This window comes from Mchenga conophoros, linkage group LG20, assembly GCF_057382185.1.
Source record: "Mchenga conophoros isolate Kocher_MC1m ecotype Shallow Benthic linkage group LG20, M_conophoros_male_GT1.1, whole genome shotgun sequence".
Classification (NCBI taxonomy): domain Eukaryota; kingdom Metazoa; phylum Chordata; class Actinopteri; order Cichliformes; family Cichlidae; genus Mchenga; species Mchenga conophoros.
The window spans coordinates 22,688,477-22,708,767 of record NC_140545.1 but is presented as its reverse complement, the minus strand read 5'-3'; the positions used below and the strand labels follow the sequence as shown (position 1 = coordinate 22,708,767).

Below are 20,291 nucleotides of genomic sequence, written 5' to 3'. Positions count from 1 at the left end.
TGCAACATACTCTCGCGAGAAGTATTCGCATGGAGAGCGACGTGGTTTCTTCTTCGTCAGACCACGTGACTTTCGCGCATTGCTTTGTGGGTACCCGTGGCAACAAAATCAAAACACTGCATCAAGCGCTAGTATTTACAGCACCGGTAATCATTAATTCTGCGGTTTTAATCCCTACTTGCATTTTATTTGCCCCAAAACAGTTATGTACAAAACGACGGAGAACACGACAGGTCCGTACAAAGACAGACTTGACGAAAAGGCAAAAAAAAGGACAACGAAAAAAATCAAATGAGTGAAAGGGTTAGACGCATACGAGCATACAGAGTGGAGTAAGGACGTTAGCGTGCTGCCCGACTTTCATCACGCACATATTTATTATTATATGGTCCTAAGTTTTAGTGCATACACTCACAAAATGTTTAGTAACTTCAGATCCCTGCAACAAGCCCAGGTCCAGTTGACTTTGGTGATTTGGACTATTCCATTTCACAGGTGTTGTTAATTTCTTTCCCTTTATCTCATGTACAGGCCAACGCAATCTATTTATTGTTTCAGGTTGTAGTATTACACAACGTTTTCAGATCTAATAGAAAAAATTTTGAGTGTGTCGTAATTCATTCAATTTATTGTCTTTAATAACTGGCATTATTGTTTCTTTCTATTATAGAATCTTACAAGAAAGAGGCAAAATTGTATTCCATTGTGCTTTATTAGCTGCTTCGGTAAAATAACAAATCAACAATGCAAAAAAACCCATTGCAAAACAACATACTGGAAAACAGTTATTCATCACTTGATTGCTTCAATACAACACCTGGGCACATATATGCGGGACTTTTCCATATTTTTTGCATACTTTTTTTTGTTTTGATATCGCTCTCTCTCTTAACCGATCAAATATCGCTGTGGTAACAGCTTTACACTCGGTATGACCCAGGTTGATAGAGGGTGCCCAGTCTGGATCGCATTCCAGCATTTTGTAGGGTGGTTTTCCTATAAAACACAACAAACATTATCCCGCAAAGCCACAGTGAACGCAGCATAGGGTGGAAATTAGTGATGTGCGATACCACTTATTTCCTTTCCGATCCGATACCAAGTAATATTCAGGGTGGTATCGACGATACTAATCCGATACCGATACTTTGTACAAAAACTTATTTTATTTATTGTATCTCAAATTATAGTATCATAATGATTGCAGGACATCAGATTACTTGTTCTTATCACTTAATAATGCAGAGTTCATCATATAGAAATAAAAAACCTGAAGTTGTGCGCTATTTGAACACCTTGCCTGCCAGCAGGACTAAAGAACTCCGTGAGAGACATCTGTCTCGCCCTAGCAGCACCTGTCCCTGTCCTCCTCTTCAGTTCACCTCAACATACGCTCGTCATATTCTGTGATATGATTTACTCTGAGGTGTTTGACAAGGTTAGTGATGTTGCCACAACCATACATGCCAACCCTCCCAATTTTTCCGGGAGAATACCGAATTTCAGTGCCCCTCCCGAAAATCTCCTGGAGCCACCATTCTCCCAAATTTTTCCCGATTTTCCACCCGGACAACAAAATTGAAAAACCATATCGCAGAATTCATAGCGGGCCCAGCCAATTCCGGTTTCCAACAATGGCGGCAGCGACTTAGTTTTAATATTACTCTTATTTCTCTTTCTGGGTCGCAAAAAAACTTTTAACATATTTTCAGGTGAGAATGTAGCTGTGTAAACTTCAAATATCTGAGCCAATCGACACATCGTTTTCAAACCCCCGCGGTCTTTCGCTACTCGGGTTAATATATATATATAAGTCACTTTGATAACTTAAAAATGTTATTGTTTGGCTTTTTCAGTGTTTTATTTGTTAGTGAGTAAATCGGTTTGGCTGAGATTAAAGTTATTAGATTAGATTAAATTAAATTAAATTTAACTTTATTAATCCCTCGGGAGGGTTCCTCCAGGGTTTTCACACAGCTGAATAAACGTCAAACAGAAAATGATTAAACAGAAGAGTTTACGTCAGTGCCTGGTTATATTTTAGACAGCAAGGAGCAGACGGCAGCGTTTCACTCCACCGAGGGAGCTCATGACGTACTATGGTAAATGGCCTGTATTTGTATAGCGCTTTTACTAGTCCCCCCTAGGGACCCCAAAGCGCTTTACACACCCAGTCATCCACCCATTCACACACTGGTGGAGGCAAGCTACAGTTGTAGCCACAGCTGCCCTGGGGCAGACTGACAGAAGCGAGGCTGCCATATCGTGCCATCTGCTATCGTGCCTTCTGGCCAACACCAGTAGGCAGTAGGTGAAGTGTCTTGCCCAAGGACACAACGACCGAGACTGTCCGAGCCGGGGCTCGAACCGGCAACCTTCCCATTACAAGGCGAACTCCCAACTCTTGAGCCATGATCGCTCTACCCGGCTTTCTTTAGACCACGAAGGCCGGGTCCTCAGGTGGAAGCAGCCTCTGAATTTGGACACCCCAGCTGTTTCCGGGCCGGCCAATAATAACGGTGACATTTAACGTATTTTATCCGATAAATAAACCCTGTAAAATGTATTTATCACCCCCCCCCAACAGCTCTTTTGAATGTCTCCCTAGTACGGCCACAACACCTCACTCTTGGAGCACTTTTTTGCCGCATGTATGGCAAACCACGTCTCAGCTGTTTGTGAAGGTAAAATACGTCCGCACAATTACAATCAGCAATTGTGAGTGCGCACGCCAAGGGGCTGCGAGACATTTATGCCGCTGTATTTCGCACATGACTTTGAAAGGCGGAAGAGGAAGTAGTTCCTTTGAATGTAGATAATCCGAATGTTATAGTTTCTTTCCACTGTTTTCCTGTTAATGATAAACTACAAATTTACTCTAAATTACTAAAATATCAATATTTTAATGTGAGAATCGATTCTAGAACATAAATGATTGGTATCGGAGGAATCGATATTTCAGGATCGATCCGCACATCACTAGTGGAAATGCTTGGAGCAGACTAACATGTAAGCTGGAGTGTTCTGGAACGTTATATTTGGTCTTGGAATGGCTGCAATCCAGGCCATCCGTCAGCTCTTTGTTACTTTGGAAACACGGCTTAAACAATTTCTCCTCCACAACGTAATCCGATAACAACCGATCTCTTTACCCGTAGGCTTCCCGTGGCTGTCATGCGACCAGCTATTGCAGTTAATAATACAACAGCTTCTTGCCATTTTCTGTGTTTCTTTTTATCGCTGTGTGACTGACTGTTTTCATGTGAAAGCCTGCGTGCGCTAGTACCGCTTGCCACTCGTTCCCAGAATCCTTAGCGGTTTTACCCCTGAATGACATCACCTTTTCAATCTCTATGGGTTTGAAGAGGATGTCCAACACTGAGGTCTACTGTGCTAACATAAATAACGTCAAATATGTTTAATGCTTTTGTTATTTTAGTTTTCCATTACGAGTTTTATGTTGTTGTTTTTTATCAGTGTGGTTTCTATTAATTTCTAAAGTGAATGTGTTTCGGGGTTTTTTTGTGTTGATTTTAACTTTTTTTTTTTCAGCCTTGTCTCTAATTTTGTCACCAAAGGGCTCAACCACCGCTGTCCCTGTGATGTACTCATTCCTAATTTTGTTCACTCCCAGTGAATATCTTGGCATTTCAGCTCTGTCTCCTTATGTCAGTGCCACCCTCTTCAAACTATACTTCAAAGGACCCCCTCCACCTTGCCTGCATTCTCTTCACTTCTCTTGCGGCACTGTCTATTGCTTTGGATGATTGACCCTAGTTTGTCTGTGAAGGACACATTGGTGGACAGTCATCTGGGACTCGCCACCAATTGTTCTTAGAACTGAAGAAGCTTCTCGGATGAGAGGTGAAGCGTCTTCAAGGAAATGCTTTTCTTTCCAAGCTCCTTAGATTGACCCCAGTTATTTATCTACTCCTTGCAGTTTCGCTGTTGCAGTCAGAGTAATATGTAATATAATATTACTAACAAACAACTAATTGTGGAGAAAGTAGATTTAAAGTCATGCAGACTTCTCAATCCAAAGCCACCTCAAACTGGTTGTGCTGGTAAATGGGGCTGAACTAGGAATGAATAAAACAAATAATTCCCTGGTGCCGCCCCGCCAAAATCTTTCTCACATCACACTCAAAACAACTCATGCACCAAACTGACGATTTTTTATTTTTTTTTTCTTCACGGATCCATTTATTTTTATATACAATATGTAAACAAGAACGAGACACAAGCTCAAAACAGACATGCTCACAGGCAGTAATATCCAGCCAAAATGCAGTTTCTATTAATGTCTACCCAGTTCTTAGCAGCAGTCTGACCAGGATTTACTTTGGATATCTGGTCAAACTGGTTTTGCTTAGAGCTGACATTCATATAAAGTAATATACTTTCCAATAACTTTTTTTTGTTTTGTTTTTTTAAACACATAGAAATGTAATTCCAACAAACATACTATAAAAACATATAACACTATAAATATTGTTCAGGTATCTTCTTACAAAAAACTTTGTACAGTTTAAATTTTTAGTTCATTTTCATAAATTGGATCTCTTTCTGTAGTCCTATACAACATAAAACTACAATACAAAACTGGTAGGAGACAGAAATGCCACCACTGACATGAAGAGTACATGGCTGAAACCATTTTTAAACTTGCATTGCTAAATTAAAAAAACAAAACAAAAAAACCCAAACACCTTAGTTGGCATGAAGCAGTGGTTTATACCAAAGATAAAACTTGCATCAGTCAAAAGATCTCTGATGGCACCATGATAAATGTTGATGGCTGTTTCAAATGTTTTGTCTCACAATATGGTGAACTGTCGGCAAAATAAAAAACAACCCTGAAGGAGCAGCAATGGATGTGATAAAGACAAAAGTTTTATGTGGATTCATACAATCTTGCTCAGAGATGAGAAAGTGGTGAGAGAGCTGTAACATAACTACAGTATGGCAAACATATTGACTCACATTTATTTCTCAAGACAGACATCTTTCACAAGGTGAATCCACCTGAACATAGATGAGGAAACTGAGAATGACATTTGAACCAAAAACTAGGTGTACATAAGGGAATGGGAAAAAGCGATTTGTCACAGAGGTGTGGGCCTTCCGGCACCACATCTGAACCAAGGAGTCCCACAGTGACCTCCCAAAATGTGCCCATAGTGTAGCAGTTAGGTCACAGTAACACCAGCACTGTCCTTGCTTTTGTCCATATATGTGGGAGAGTTGCTTTTGTCCAATATTGATCCTGAGCCTGAAGGCACGGTCTGCGTGGCGGGAGAGTGGCCTGATGGTTTGACTGACGGCTCTGAGTTGGGGTCTGCCTCCGGCTCCTGCTGCGCTGTGGCTGTTTATATTTTAAATAAATAATAATAATAATTTAAGAAGAGAATATATACAGGTTGTCTAAATCATCTTCGCACAGTTTGTTTCTTAAACCACTGGTTAGGTAAGAAGGGAAAAAATGTCTACAATTCTCATGAATGATGTAACGCATTTGTGTTTATGATTTCACATTTGCACTGTACCTTAGGGGGCTGAGCTACCAAATAAGAGTGGGGAAGAAAAACGGACAAAATTGGAGACGATTTCATGTTGAATTTAAATCTAACATTAAATCTGACATCACATTAAAATTACCAAATAGGAATACAATGTAAGAATACAAAAGAAAAAGAATATCCCACTGAAACTGAAGAGCACTTACATTAACAAAACAAAACACTGATGACAAGTCTGTTGTAATAAAGCTCCTAACCATTTCTACCCTGCTTCTTCTAACCAATTTCTTAATCTTTTGTGTCATTTATAGGTCTGTTTATTCAGTGGGCAACTTTATTCCTTCTAAAAAGTGTGATGCAGTGATTACATGACCAACGAATGACTGACTGACAGGTAAATATAGAAGGCGTCACCATAGTCACTTTTAGCTTAGTTTTACTAATAGTTTAACGCTTTAAAAAAATAAAATAAAATTACATCCATCCATCCCAGGTATGCTTTGTCTTACCCGATTGTGTGCAGGACTTCATGTGCTCTGGCCAATGGGCTTGCTGGCAGGGGTAATCACAGTAACTGGTGTTCCAGCAGCAATAGAAGATTGCCTCCTTCCGACAGTTAGCACACCACTGTTTCTTTTTGGTCTCGTCCACCGCTTGCTGCTTTTCTAACTCCATTTGCTTTTTCACCTCAGCCACCAGTCGTTCTCTTTCCTGCTCCAAACTCTGCCTCATCTCTGCCATTGTTAGTTCTGCATTTAAAAGACACCAAAACAAAAAACTTGAAACTTGTATACCATGTCGACACCTGTTTAAAATTTGATGGCGAGGAAAAGGCAGGTTGAAGATCAAATAAGCTCTGCGGAGTGACAGAGGTAAATGGGTATCTTACCCAGATTGTGCTTCATCTCTGACAACTCTTGCTGATGGAGCCACTGGAGCTTCTCGATCTCTATCCTTAACCGTCGAATCTGTGGTAAAAATACACTGTGATGATAAATACTTACGTATTATTACCACAGAAAGTGTTGCTTTGACTGACAATCTTTACCTCTGCAATCGTGTTTCCCGATGTGCTTTTGGAAAGATCATTGTAGATTTCGGTCATCGTCCCCTTTATTGTGTCCATAATCTGCAAAGTATTGGTAAAAATGTGACATTACTGTTGAACTCAGTTATAACCTTTGCAAACAAAGTTAATAGAGTAGAATTTTAATTTATATGAAAAGGCTCCAACTTACTTTGTTTGTGTATTTAGCTATATCTGCAGCTACATCAGCTGAGACTGTGGGGATCTGCAAGTCACCAGACATAAAAGGAGAGCTACCAGATGTGACCTGGGCAGATGTTGATGAGGATGCACTCAGAGGTGGGTCTTTTTGTTGCCCTGCAGAGGATGATGATGACAACAAAAAATTAAAGGGAAATTATAAAACTTCAAGTACACTTTTTATTTTGTTATGGTGACTAACGTGGACATGACTAATTGTATTGGTGTATATACCCTTGGCTGCTTGTCTGGTCTGATAGCGAGTGCTTGAAGAAGAGTTCTGCTGTTGTGGGCTGCGCGTCTGCACAGCCGACTGCTCTCCATCCTGTTGCTGTTGCCTCTGCATCTTCTGCATATGCCACTTCTGAGAAGACGTTTGAAACTTTGTTGGATTCCAAACTACAGCCCGCTGCACAGCTTGAGCAGTCTCTTTAGGCAGTAGGGGACGCTGTTTCTTTACAGCTGTAGTCACTGGTGAAGAAGTGGAGACAGTAGAAGGTGTACTGGTGGATCCACTGGTGGTGGTCGTGGCACTGGGCTGAGCAGAAGCGGCAGAGGAAACGAGGTTGAGCGCCGATGTGACAGAAGGCTGCGACGAGTCTTTCATGCTGGATGTAACATCACGTGCTGGTGCTACTGATGTAGCAGATGAAGGCAGTTTGCCTAAGCAGTAAAAAAAAAAAAAGTCTCTTATCGGTGAGGCGTTCTGCATTTCAAAATCAGCCACATTAAACAGATTTAACATTTTATAGCATATATAAGATTATATTTATTTAGAGCATTTCAAAGTATGATTGAGATCACTATGTAGACATAGAACCCAGTCACTTTGTTTCTTGTCTGAATGCATGGCATTTGAAAGCAAAGCTTCCTGATAATTACTGGAATATATTGTCCTCTCCATTTAGTACTGTTTCTCTGCCACTGACTGCCAAACAAAGCCACAGTTTTATATTTCCGCCCCCCCCCCCCCACCCACCCACCCACCCACCCTCCTGCTTGTCATTGTGGCCAAAACACTCAAACTTAACTTCCTCTGCCCACAGCCCTTCTTTCCAAAACAATTCCAGCTTATCCAGATGTTGTTTTGCAGACTTTAGAGGTCGACTTCTGTGATAATCGCAGTTAAGATTGCGACAATTCTTCAATGTAGACCCTGTTTGTGCATCAACTCAATCAATAAGCTCATGACTACCCTTACGTCACCTACATAGTCTTCCACCTAGCAGAGAAACACTGCACAGTTTAATCTGAAGGTTTTCATGGTCTTTCACATCATGCCTTAACTTGTGCAATTCCCCATACCTGACACTCTGATGTTTCGTATAACCTCCCCCCCCCCAAAAAAAAACAACAACAAAAAAACAAAACAAAACAAAAACAACAAGCCTCACCTTCCAGCTTGGCAACATTAGACTCTTTGGCAGCTTTGGCAGTGGAAGATCCCAGCTCTTTTTTCGCCCTCTTTGAGTCACGACCTCCATGTTCATCCCCTAAGTCAATCACAAGCTCTCTTTCAGAATCAGAGTCCTGCTCAGCTGCTGATGTATTAGCAGCTGCTTTGACATCCTCTGGGGCTTTGGGTTTGTCAGCAAGGGGTTGAGACTGGGGTGTTCTGGGCTTGTCCTTGAGGTCTCTATCTGGGCCATTGCTACCCTGCTTCTCTTTGAGTGGGGGTTCCGGGGTGGCTTTATCCCCCGTTGCCACAGCTCCTTCCTTATTCTCTCCATCAGTGCTTGCTTTAGACCTTTTTCTCTCCATTTTGTCCTTGTCCTCCTGAGCTGAACTTTTTGGCTTGTGTTCCTCATCACTGAGATACTCGCTGTCACTTGAATCTGATTTCTCAGAGTCCTCAGAGTCACTGTGATCCACATCTTTATACGCATCTTCAGATATCTCATCAATACCTATATTAAGAAATGGACATTGTGTTAATTTCTTTCTGTCAGAAGCAAATAGAAAGAAATAATGAACCCTTTCTCTGGTAATAGCTTAATAAACCCTAGTCAGCAGCAGTCACACAGACATGACCGCCACTGATTAGAGAGTCAGAACTGCCGTGATGCATTTGTAAAATTGCCAAATTCAAATTAGTCTTGAGAAATAATCCACAACTTAAATTTCCTAGATTTGTTATTAATCATTACACTGGCAAGTTCAAATGACTTGTACAGTACAAGAATAGAGTTCTGCAGCAAGTCATGTCACAAACTGGTTTTGTATGTACCAAGCTGTGCCTTGCAGCTTTCAATAGTCTTGTCCAAGCTCCTGATGGGTCTCTTTGGAGTAGAAGGGGGCGCAGGGACTCCTTGTTGTTGCTGCTGTTGTTGAACAGTCTCACTCAGCTCTTTGAGATCCATTTCAGCCTTGACTCGATCTGAAATGAACATGTAAATGTTTGTTTAATCACAAATTCATTAATTATTAAGTACTTTTTGATTATTAGCCTTTGTAAGAACATAAATGCGGTCTCTCTTTGCTTTTTTGTTACTGACCCAGGTTGAGATTGAGGATGCCACCTGTCCCTGCAGTCCTCTCCTGCTTTGGCACCAGTCCAGGGTTAAAGGGCTTTGGACTACCTGACACGCTGCCTGCAGGACCCATCTTCCCTGAAACAGGAGATGCTGTAATAAAAAGATTATTTTATTTTTTTAAAAAGCAACAAAAAGAAAAAAAAGCTTATAATGGTGAATAAAATAAGTTAAAATCACATAAATAGAGTTAATGCAACCAGAGTGGAGAAGACTTACCAGTACAGTCCATTGATTCCTCTCCAGTGCTGTAATGGAGTGCAGGATTTCTGTTGCCCTTTTCCACATCTTGCTCTCCATCAGACCCTGTGTGAACCGAAGAGTTTGTACTCATGGGAGACCGAGGCATGTCTGTCATTGAGACCCGCTGATTCATACTGCTGGGTGTGCTACTCTTGCTGAGGACCATCTTAGGAGAAGCGGTTATATCAAAGTTGAAACGAAGTTTATCTGATTTCTCTGTTTTCACTGTACCAGCACCGGGGTTGGAAGGGTCCACCAGCATTTGTAGCTGGTTGTTGGGGGTGTACGGAGTGCGGAAGGGTGCGTAGTTGAAGACTCCAAACTTCTTGCGAATGTTTTCCACATAGACCTCCATTTCTTGCATGGCACTATTGAAAATGCTCTTTGTTTTCTTTACAGAGAAAGGGATCTCTTTGGACATGAGGTAGCAGTTGTTGATGGGAACCCAGGCCCTATGTGGAAATGCAACAACAGAACAAAATAATGTTTTAATACATTTAATATCCAGTGGAGATACAGCAACTCGGGTCTTTTCTAAACCTCTAAAACAAGGAGAGTTTCCTCTATAGTGCCCAAAAGGTTCATCTCACCTGTCGTGCTGCCCGAAGAAGCGTGCATCTACTTGCCCATCCTTTTCACGAAGTGCTTTTGCTGGCCAGAATGGAAAGCCCTTCAGCTTAGCCCAAACCAGGGGGTGGGGTTGACTCTGTTGGATAGAGCAAAACAGTAAAATACTGTGCTTCACAAAGCTGATATCCAAGCTAAAACGTATAAAAAATGTAAAAAAAATCTGTTACTTTTATGGATTTAAATTAATGTAAAGACCTACACATGGCTCACAAAACCAGTTGTCCCTTTTTTGGCATGCGGACAGGTAGCACTCTGGACACACCTCAATCTCATTCATCTAAAAAAAGAAAAGAAAAAAAAAAGTATTAAATGAAGATGATGCAAGTCCATAAATAAGACACATTTACAAAAATGTCACCAAGTAATTAAAGTTGCTTTACCTCATGTTCACAGATCCTGACAATGACTTTCGCAGTTGCTGTTAATTTGTGATTGCCTGGAAACGACGCACAAGCTTAATTTATATATTCTTACGACAGTAAAGGGAGTAATGACGTACATCAAAGTTGCCTACCTCCATTATAGATGATGCAGTTGTGCAAGATCCATTTCACATCAGCAAGAAAAGCTTCAGTACAGCCATACATCTTCTTCTTTACATTCTATAGTACAGTGAAAATAATAATATCAGTCAAGCAACTGCACTTTTGCCAGCATTTTATATGCATATTTACCTCATGTTTCATTCAAATTCTAGTTTTGTTTTTTTATTGTTAATACTTCTCCAGAAAAAAAAAAAAAAAAAATCTATATACGAGTACCTTCTCTAAAGTACATAAGTCCATGGGGTGGAAGATGTACTCTGCATAATCTGGATGTTGCTCCAGAGATACAGGCTTCTGAAAGGGCTCAGTCTGCTCAGATTAGACAAACAGGAAATAAGCACACATGAATTACACTTTCCTCATGGATGTTTCCAGAATCTTTGGTTGAATCTGCAACACACAACTGGGCATATAAAGACTTGAAGAAACCCCTTACCCCAGGCTGTTTAATCTTTTGGAGTGCAAATTTGAGTAAATAGGAGAGCTGGTCTATTGTCAGCATTGTCATCGCCTTGCTCTGGGTTTCAATGCATTCAGCGACTGTAATTTTCTGCAACAAAATAATAATAAAAAAAAACAAGACAATAATTGGTAAACTAAAGAGATACTATTCATATCTAAAACTGCGTAAAATTTAAATCACTTTTTTGTGATTCAGTTAGTGTATCCCAAATTGAAGAATTGTGTAACAAATACACGTAGAAGTGAAACTTTAATCTTCTAATGTCGTCTCTTGTGCTCACAGAAGCATGAGCCATGAGTTTGAAAGGTAGTTTCTGCTGTTCATGGCACACAGTTCCACAATTACTTGTGTACACCCACATAAATGCACATGACTACAGCAAGATACCTCACACTCTGGACAGAACCAGTCGCCCTCGGGCTCAGCTGGTAGTTTGAGGCACTTGGCGTGGTACACCCTGGGGCAGAGCTCACAGCAGAGCACCTGGCCCTCGCGGTGGCACAGCCAGCAGTAGAAGTCATTCCTGCCGTCCTGCGGTACAACATCAACAGGGTCTGTGGTGAGTGCTGGCTGCTTCATATAGTAAAAGGGACCATGTCTTAGCTCTGACTGAAATGCAGGCAAGAGAAACAAGGGGGCAGGTTTCAAAAAACACGCAGGAACACAAAAAGGTGCAGTGCAACAGAAACAAGCTGGGATAAGCAGGGTAAGCAGCATAGAAGGTAATAAAGACAATCGGTCCAAAAAAATTGTTTTAAGAAAATCAGTTAATAGTCTGAACATCTAGTCATGTAATGGCTTCAAATAAAATCAATACTAACCAAACAGGTTCTACAGTGCAAGCTGAGACATGGCTCACCTTAAACCTAAAGAGTAAACATTGCATGATGTGGCTCTCTGGTAAATGCCTAAATGGTATCTTAGTGTTAACATGTTACTACATGAATACAAGTTGATAGATGGCTCAAAAGAGTCTTTCTTTGCCCAAATTCAAGTCTTTGGCATTCAATTTGAGTGGTGTTAAAATCCATCTGCTACTTATTTGACCTTTCCCAGAGAGCCAAAGCATGTATTCCAACAGTGCCACGAAGACATAACTATGCGCACGTCAGATACCTGTCAAATTATACAAGATCAACACAGGACTAAAAGGAATCACGCAACACTACATTATCCACCAAGCAAACAATAAAAACCATATCCATCTAGGCTATTTGGTACTAAATGTCAACGTTAATGACCATTGGCGACTCACGTTGCATTAAACGACTTGTTTCCAAAATAATATATTCATGTGAATTGTGGCAGCTCACATTCCTGTATGGTGGGTCTACTTTAAAAATGGCCAGTATTCAAGAGATTATGATCAAAATCAGTGTGTTCTCACAGGCAGTATATGGCACTTAGATTAGACTATTGCTGGGTTCTGTATACCTTGAAACTCAACGCTGGTCAAAAATGTCAAAGCTCACTACCATTCCAGTAAAGTTGGAAAGACAAGGAAAACAGGCTTTGCTTTGCTTGTTAGGAAGACAGCCATTTATGCATCAAGCTAGCAATGCTTGATTTCTGCAGTTTAAAAATAAATACTGCTGCTTTACCTTATTTGGCGAATCACAAATACAAAACAGTGGCAGTATAGTTTAAAAAAACTCTGAAATTTTACTACGGTTTACATTCACAGCTGCCACCTTGGATTGTTAAGTCACTGTTGGTGGGGCTGCTCTGACTTTCCGAGCTGCAAAACCAACTTGAGTTGTCTATTTGACAATTCTGACTTGGGACTATAGCACCAGTACATCTGGTAACATATTCTTGTTGAATACCCTCAGATACCCCCTCCCCCTAGTTCATCTCCTTTGATGATGGACAAGGAGGTCTCCGTCTCACCCTTCATGTTCAAAACCAACAACTGGCTAAAGCCTGGCATTTACACAGACCGCTGAAGACCCGAAAGCCAACTAGTCAATCCTGTTATACATCTTTAACGTCTACTTGGACTGTGCTGCCTGGGAAGCATATGTACTTGGTGCTTTGTAACGCAAGTACACGGACATCTGCATCAATCCTCCCACTAACTGTCTGATGATGAAATTCACGTCACTCGAACAGACCCTAGCAGACTTCCAGAAGTGGAAGGTATAATCTGCCAACTGTATGCAGTGCAATTTTTTTTTTCCATATATTGTACACATTAGTTGTGGAAGCATGAGGCAAAAAATAAATAACACTAAACACTTCCCATTCAAGACCCTGAAAATACACTTTATCATGGCTGTGTTTATACAGCGGTTAGATTGACCATAAACATATCTGATTTCTGATGTGGTCAGATAGCACATCATATGAAATGGTTCTTTTCAGGCACAACCCTGGCCTTAACATTCTATGAAAGTATATGGCCCATTATTGAATTTGGATAAAGAAATAGCCTTTGAGAACACACCTGATTTCAAAATGAACTTGCACTTACAAGAGCCCTTACCTGGTCTTTGTTGTTACAATTCAAGGCCCCTGGCTTCTTCTTCTTCTTAAGAGGGCTGGGGGAGGTGTCTGAGGGAGAGTGCCCATTGGAGGAATGGGTGGGACTCGACACCTTTCGTTTCTGTGGTGCCATTGATCTTTCTGCTGACCCTGGTGGATCAGGGACTGAATACATAAAGATAATTGTGTCATCACACAATAGGAGTCAAGCTTGTAATGTTCAATGTATTTACAGCCAACACATTACACAAGCTTAAGAAAAATAATTACCAAAAAGAGGACAAAAAAACCAAAACTATAAAACTATTATACATCACTGTCATCGACCCACACGTCTTCCCTTGAGAAACCGAGGGAGGAACAGTATTTTGAAGTTATTAATTTTCAAGCGAGCAGTACAATAGATTCAGTGTTCAGCACTATTATTTTTAACCATCTAATATTCCATCTAACACAGCAATCACAGTAGTCTGAAAAGCAGTTACTGAAGACAACACTTATACACGTCAAATTACTATTTCATCATAATAAATGGCTAGAGGGCTTCCTCAGAACTAACTACACCCCGTGTAGATTCAGCAGGCAGACTGTCAGGAAAAATGGATCCTAAGAGACCAGCAAAACGTATTACCGTAAGATTCTTCTCCTCAAAACATACAGAGAAGGTAGAGGTTATTTACTGTAACTGAGCTGTGTTGGATGCTTGGCTCCTAATGTGAGGTCCTCGGCCTTAGAGACTTACCTTTGGATCGCACAGATGCATCCATTCCCTCTACCACATCAGACTCTGTCTTTATCTCCTCCTCAGCCAGACTGCAGAGCACCGAACAGGAGCACACAGAAACACAGAAAGAGAGACAAACACAAAGTCAGAAAGGGTGTTCAGAAACCACATCAGCATAGCAGTAAACAAGTGGAACACCACCTAAGGCACCCGGGTCCCAGAGGATCTGTCAACAGGGACTCTGCTGATTTCCATTGTTGTTGTTTTCATTTGATTTTACAACATCTCCCACTTTGTTTCATGAAATTAAAATACTTTCCATATTATCATCTACAATGGAGTCTGCAAATGTTCTTTATGCTCCAAGAGAAAGGATGATAAATATCACCATGGTAACGCTGATCTCCGCTAAGCACAAGCTGAGATTTGTAACAACACGTAGGGCCATTTAGCTGTAATTACCCTGCACCTCTGTCCTTACATTGCAGTCATAGCATTTTAGTCCAACTAGGTCACAATATTCAAACAGTGCTTTCTTTGACATACAATGTATAGAGCTATAGATCTGTAGCAACAAAAAAAGAAAAGAAAAATCCACAGAGAGTTGGTACATACCACTGAAGGGACAGCCCCCCATGGCAAATAACAGCACCTCTCAAGCCCCTTCAGTAACAACAGAATACCCCTGAAGGATTTGGGCCCATTGTTAGAGACCAGTAGGAAGAGATATATCTAATAAACTTCAAACGCTCATCTGACAACACCTTTCTGGCCTAGATCCTAATTATGGTCACATTAAATCTTCTGTCATTTCTGGCACTATTTTATGTCTTTGTTTATAAAGTGGCAAACACTTTAAATTAATAAATAAATCCAAAACCTAAAAATGCAACACTGGAAATGACTGATTTCCCTTTGCTCTTGCGTAGCACCCCACTTCCTCTGAGGCAAAAAAAAAAAAAAAGGAAAAAAAAAAAGACAGGAATAAAGAGGGTCTGGCAATAAATGAAGGTCTTTGAGTGTTTGGCTCCTCCTTTGTGAGAGCCACAGAGGGCCTAGTTCCAAGGATGTAGCCTTTATTGAAAAGCCTAGAGAAGAAAACCCACCCACAGACCCCTGACAGGTCACACACTTGACCAGATCATAGCTTTGGCTACAGCTCTGGTTTCCCGCTAGGATGAGTGGTTTTCGGGGTAGAACTCAAAGGTCAACCACATTTGTGGGATAATCTTTTTTTTTTTCCAGTTCTGAAACTAAAGGAATGCTCTGCATGTCCCCTCCTCCATCCTTAAAGAGACATTCCATTAAAAAGTTAAAACAAATGTCAGCTCACTGAGAGGCAAGGAGGGTTCAAAATGCAAATCCTACGAGTTTGATCAATGAAACAAATTACGATTACATATGAGCATAATGGCTAGTAAACCTATGCTTGTAATGTCTTGATGCATGCTCAGTTATCCAAAAAAGTTGATTCTGTTCATCTGGATGTTACGCTTACTCATAAACGTTTGCTCATAACACCAAGTAAACCACGATGTATCGACAAAGGGGTTTAAGATTAAAGTTTGTCACTGTGGCAAAAGAAAATACACTGTGGCTCACAATCACCAGCAGTTCCTAAAAACATTCAAGTCACCAATGGTTTATATGAAACTTGAGAGAATACAAGCATAGCTTGCATTGTCTGAAAAAGTGACAAACATGGGTTGAGCAGAGTTTCTCGTGGCATTTGGGTATCTAGTATCATCTAGCCTGCAGTTTCAAATGCACATACACAGCCTCAGTCACACACACCCCAACCCCTCCGGGGCCTTCCTGTTCCGGACTGCGTGAACAAATGAGGCCCACATGAAAATAAGAAACCGTTAGCCAGTTCACTCTGCTACGTGTGCCACAGCCCTATAAAAGAACATTCGCCATCACCAAGCAGCCCTGAGCTGCCAAATAACCCTATAATACACATTCTCAACACCAATGGCAAGACATTTATGCAACTACAAAGAAAACAGGATTAGCAGACGTTAAAAGGAAAAAGAAAAAAGTATGAAGATCCAAAGTGCATTCTCAGATTAGGAGCTATGATCCATCAAATAAGAAGATTTAAACAAATAAATCCTTAGCAGGTTCTGAGATATATTCCATAATAGTCAGGTGCAAGAAAACACAGTATTCCCACTCAGTAAGTACTGAAGTACCTGACGGACAAAAAGGAAACAACACTGAATCAATGTCTTTAGATTCCACTCCTGTGAGAGACGAGCAGGGTTCTCTCGTCACAGAAAATGGAGGCCACAGCTTGCTCCCCTCCCCCCTCTCCCCCATCCCCCACTCCAAGGCTGAGACTCGGGCACTGGCACATCCATGCAGGAGGACCAGAGAGATCTGTGGAGATTACAGTCCAACATTACGAAAAAACATGGTCTATGTCGGGGCAAAGCCTCACGGCCAATGACAGAGACAGAGGCGAAACACAGGGAGGGAGACACAGGAAAATCCAGCAAAGTCAGAAGCTCTCATCCGTGTGTGTTGGGGTTTTTTTTGGGTTTTTTTTGTTCCCTGTATTCAATCTTGGCTTCCCTCCTTCTGTGTGAATACTGCTGTCATGGAATAATTAGATTTCATTTTTAAGAAACACAGACCACCACTCTAAAACCACAGTCAGGTCCTGGCAAAGCTGCATGAAAAGCTTCTCTACATGTAAAAACAATAAACAATTTTCACACATTAAACAGATAAATATCTGGCTCCGTCTGGAAATCCAGAAATGCAACTGAATGCGAACACCATACTGCACTCATTATATTGCATCATATTAGAGATGCCACTGAAAACATCTGCGAAAAAGAAAAGGTATCCTACACGGTCTGCTACACAAAACCCTAGAGAGATTATTTGATTTAGCAATACGACAAGAAACAACCGGCTTTCATGAGAGCAACAAACACATGCAGACAACTGAAGAAATGAATAGGATTAGCTTTTGCTTTTCCTGGGAAATAAAAGCATTTCATTAAACAATGACTTTAAGTAAATTAAGGTGCCTGATCTAGCACAACTCCCAGCACTTAATCAGTATACTGCTAGTATACACAGCGTATTCTGTACGAAAGAAGAAAAAAAAAAATGACCTGGATCTTATAAAAGGCTGTAAAGGGTGAATCAAAGATGGCTGTGGAATTTTCCAGAAGGCCTTGCTCTCCCTGCTGCTCTCCCTCGGATTGTCAATCTTTAACCTCAACTGCAGCTGCAATTGGCTGGAGGGCCAACAGGGTGGAACTTTATTGGTCGCTGTGTTATGCCACACAGATCACAGTATGCAGGCTCCCCTCTTCCTCTTAAAAAGCGTTTTTGCTGCAATGCAGAGATTTCCCTCTGCCTCAGACGATTTATTTTCCTTCGGTTCTGTTTGATAATTTGTGATTATGACAGCATAAAACCAGGGGGCTTTTTGTTTTCCTTTAATGTTTTTAAAAAGCCTTGTGGCTGTCATGCACAACTCAGTGTCTGTGCTATTCAACCTCTGTCACCCTCTCTATAGCCTGCAATGCTACAGAAAGAGGCTCAGAGCTTTGCCCCACATATATCCATCTAAAATTTAATAATTACACATTTTAACATAAATTCTCAATCAGGCATTGTGGCGTAGTAAAGGTTTTGGTTTTGGTTTCACAGATAGCAATCTTTTAAACTACGAGTAATTTCCTGATTATAACCTTACTCTCTTCTGAATGTTGCCTACATGAAAAAAAAAGCCTTGCGTCAGGCCACAAGAAAAAGAAATCATTCTTTGTTTCCCCGGCACAGCTGAGACTGCTAAAATGGTGCAACATGACAAAACACAACGTACCGACTATGATGTGGACAGCATGACAGGTTATTGGAAGGAACAATCCTTCTTAACGACACTTTTAGCAGCTGTTCAAATGCAGTTGATACTTATGTAAAGCATTCTGCTTGACTCTGTTTGAAATGTGCTATTCACATTAAACTGATTTGACTTGAAACATTTAAAAATATGTCTGTCTTATGTTATTTCCACGAGTAGTGTGTTATATTTGCTTATGCCGTGTGATCTGTGAAGACAGCAGCACAAAATGGCTACTGCCTGGCTGAGAGCGTAGGAAGCAGTTTCACAACAGCACTGTGGAATTGCAGAAGCCAGGGGCAATAAACTCCAGGCCTATGAGTGTAAATAGAGGCAACCAGTTTATAAAGATTACACTGGAAAAACTGGAAGGGGATTACCCCTGTCACAAAGTGTTTGTATGTAATGTGGCCTCTGACTAGTATGGACTGTAGAAAACCCAGTCTTAGTGCAGCTTTCCTAAATGTGTATACACTGTGCTACAGTTTTCATGTTCTAGATATTTTTCACATATGTGTACATAAAAATGTTACAATGACGTGATGCCCTGCGCACTCTGCCCTCCTAGCATGCACTTCTGTTTCCCTTTGCATGTAGTCCCCATCCTGGCATGACACAAGAAAACACCACAGAGCCAATCCACTTAGAAACAGTACATAATACACCCTTTCCTCCACTGCCCATCCCCCATTCTTCCTCTGCCATTCTAAAAAAAAAACCCACAAACACTCCCACAACAGAAAGGAGATGTGTGTGCCATTTTAAAATCCAACTCTCTTTTGCATTCTAAAAAAATAAAAGGATTTTTCATGGTCCACTCTGCCTCCTGTATGGCAGGCTGGTTGTCTGGGGCACTCATGTGACCCTGAGACATAGAGAGAGAACAAGGGTGAGAATCGTTAGCCAACCCCCACCCTCCCACCCTCAGCACTGTGGAGCACAGAGGCCTTACGAGGCCTCCAATCCACCCCAGCTCCTCCTCCTCCTGCACACTAAACTGACTTTAAGGTGTGCGCATTCATCATTAGAAACCAACAGTCAGCACAACACGAAGAAGGAAGCCATGTTATTATCAGAAGTCTGAGATAAAAAAGACAGAGCTTACCTCTGTGGATGCATGGCTGCCTGACACACTGTTATGTCAACACTTATAAAACATGGAGGACACTCTCAGCCCTCAGTCGGGGAAGGCTCCGCTCTTCAGGCAAGGCGATCAGGCCCCGGTGATGTTAGCCAGATCCTGACTGGTCGCTTTCCTCACGAGCAAGATGCAAGGCCGCGCCTGATTGGCCGAAATGTTTCCTGAGTAATTATCTTTGTTCAGTGCAGGCAGGGGCAGCACTGTGAGAGTCAGAGACAGGGGAAGAAAAATAAGCACAGAGCTAGGTCTTAAAACCACAAAATATTGTGATTACTGCGAGTATTTCTGACATACAAACCCATGGAACAATGCTTTGTAGCTTCCAACAGCAGAATCAGGAAACAACCGTCTTAGTTGAAGGTTTTAGAAGGAGAAACGGCAGCATGTAGTGTTGAGAGCAGGACACCATGGCTTCTCTGCACAAGCTTCCATTTTTTATGTGGAAAGGGCCTTTGTTTAAACTCCTCCCTCTTGGCTTATTCCAAAGAAAAGAGAGGCTAAAGCTGTTATTCTATTCGGACATTTCAGCCATCAAAAAACAGAACACCATAAAAAATTATATAAGAAATGATATACTTGTATTTAATCCTAAAGAAGCTAACCCTCGCTTTTTATTATGTATATATGAATAATGGCCAGTTAAACAAACCATATGCAAAAATACTGTGTACGAGTGATTACCTGATAAGCTTGATCAGTTACCAGATGTGGTCCCGTCTGACTTTCAGCAGACCCATCTATGACCAGATAAAGAGTAAAATATATAGATTATTAGGCAATACAATATAACAATTCATTCTGAGGAACACATGCACGTTCCTTTTTGCTTTATCTCATTTGTTGAGTCTGATCTTGGGTCATTTGTAAGGCTTTAATTTG

The 20,291-nt window shown here is 41.0% G+C and overlaps 1 protein-coding gene across 6 annotated transcripts; it reads right to left on the bottom strand.

Annotated features, from left to right (window-relative positions):
- Window positions 1-4,172: 4,172 nt before the first annotated feature.
- LOC146550802 (MYND-type zinc finger-containing chromatin reader ZMYND8-like) lies at window positions 4,173-20,147 on the bottom strand. Of its 6 annotated transcripts, none has more exons than XM_085259091.1 (22): window positions 20,094-20,147; window positions 19,707-19,887; window positions 19,377-19,612; window positions 14,425-14,495; window positions 13,684-13,847; window positions 11,586-11,807; window positions 11,172-11,285; window positions 10,952-11,044; window positions 10,705-10,792; window positions 10,571-10,626; window positions 10,390-10,467; window positions 10,151-10,266; window positions 9,537-10,012; window positions 9,282-9,410; window positions 9,014-9,163; window positions 8,181-8,693; window positions 7,021-7,449; window positions 6,758-6,903; window positions 6,568-6,648; window positions 6,409-6,487; window positions 6,029-6,268; window positions 4,173-5,365 (listed from the first exon to the last, which is right to left on the bottom strand). In XM_085259091.1, the coding sequence occupies exons 3-22, from the start codon at window positions 19,388-19,390 to the stop codon at window positions 5,190-5,192; spliced, it is 3,435 nt and encodes a 1,144-aa protein (XP_085115217.1). In that variant the 5' UTR covers window positions 19,391-19,612; window positions 19,707-19,887; window positions 20,094-20,147; the 3' UTR covers window positions 4,173-5,189. The 6 variants fall into 6 exon arrangements, with proteins under 6 accessions (XP_085115217.1, XP_085115215.1, XP_085115220.1 ...); XM_085259089.1 differs by having other exon boundaries at window positions 19,711-19,887; XM_085259094.1 differs by having other exon boundaries at window positions 11,586-11,729; window positions 19,711-19,887.
- Between the last annotated feature and the right edge of the window lie 144 nt (window positions 20,148-20,291).

Bases quoted from the DNA above. Each gene is read 5' to 3' on its own strand.
- LOC146550802 (XM_085259091.1), bottom strand. The intron at 10,468-10,570 runs GTAAAGCAACTT...TTCTTTTTTTAG, and splicing joins TCAGGATCTGTGAACATGAG to ATGAATGAGATTGAGGTGTG. The intron at 9,164-9,281 runs GTCAGTAACAAA...TGTTCATTTCAG, and splicing joins CATCCTCAATCTCAACCTGG to ATCGAGTCAAGGCTGAAATG.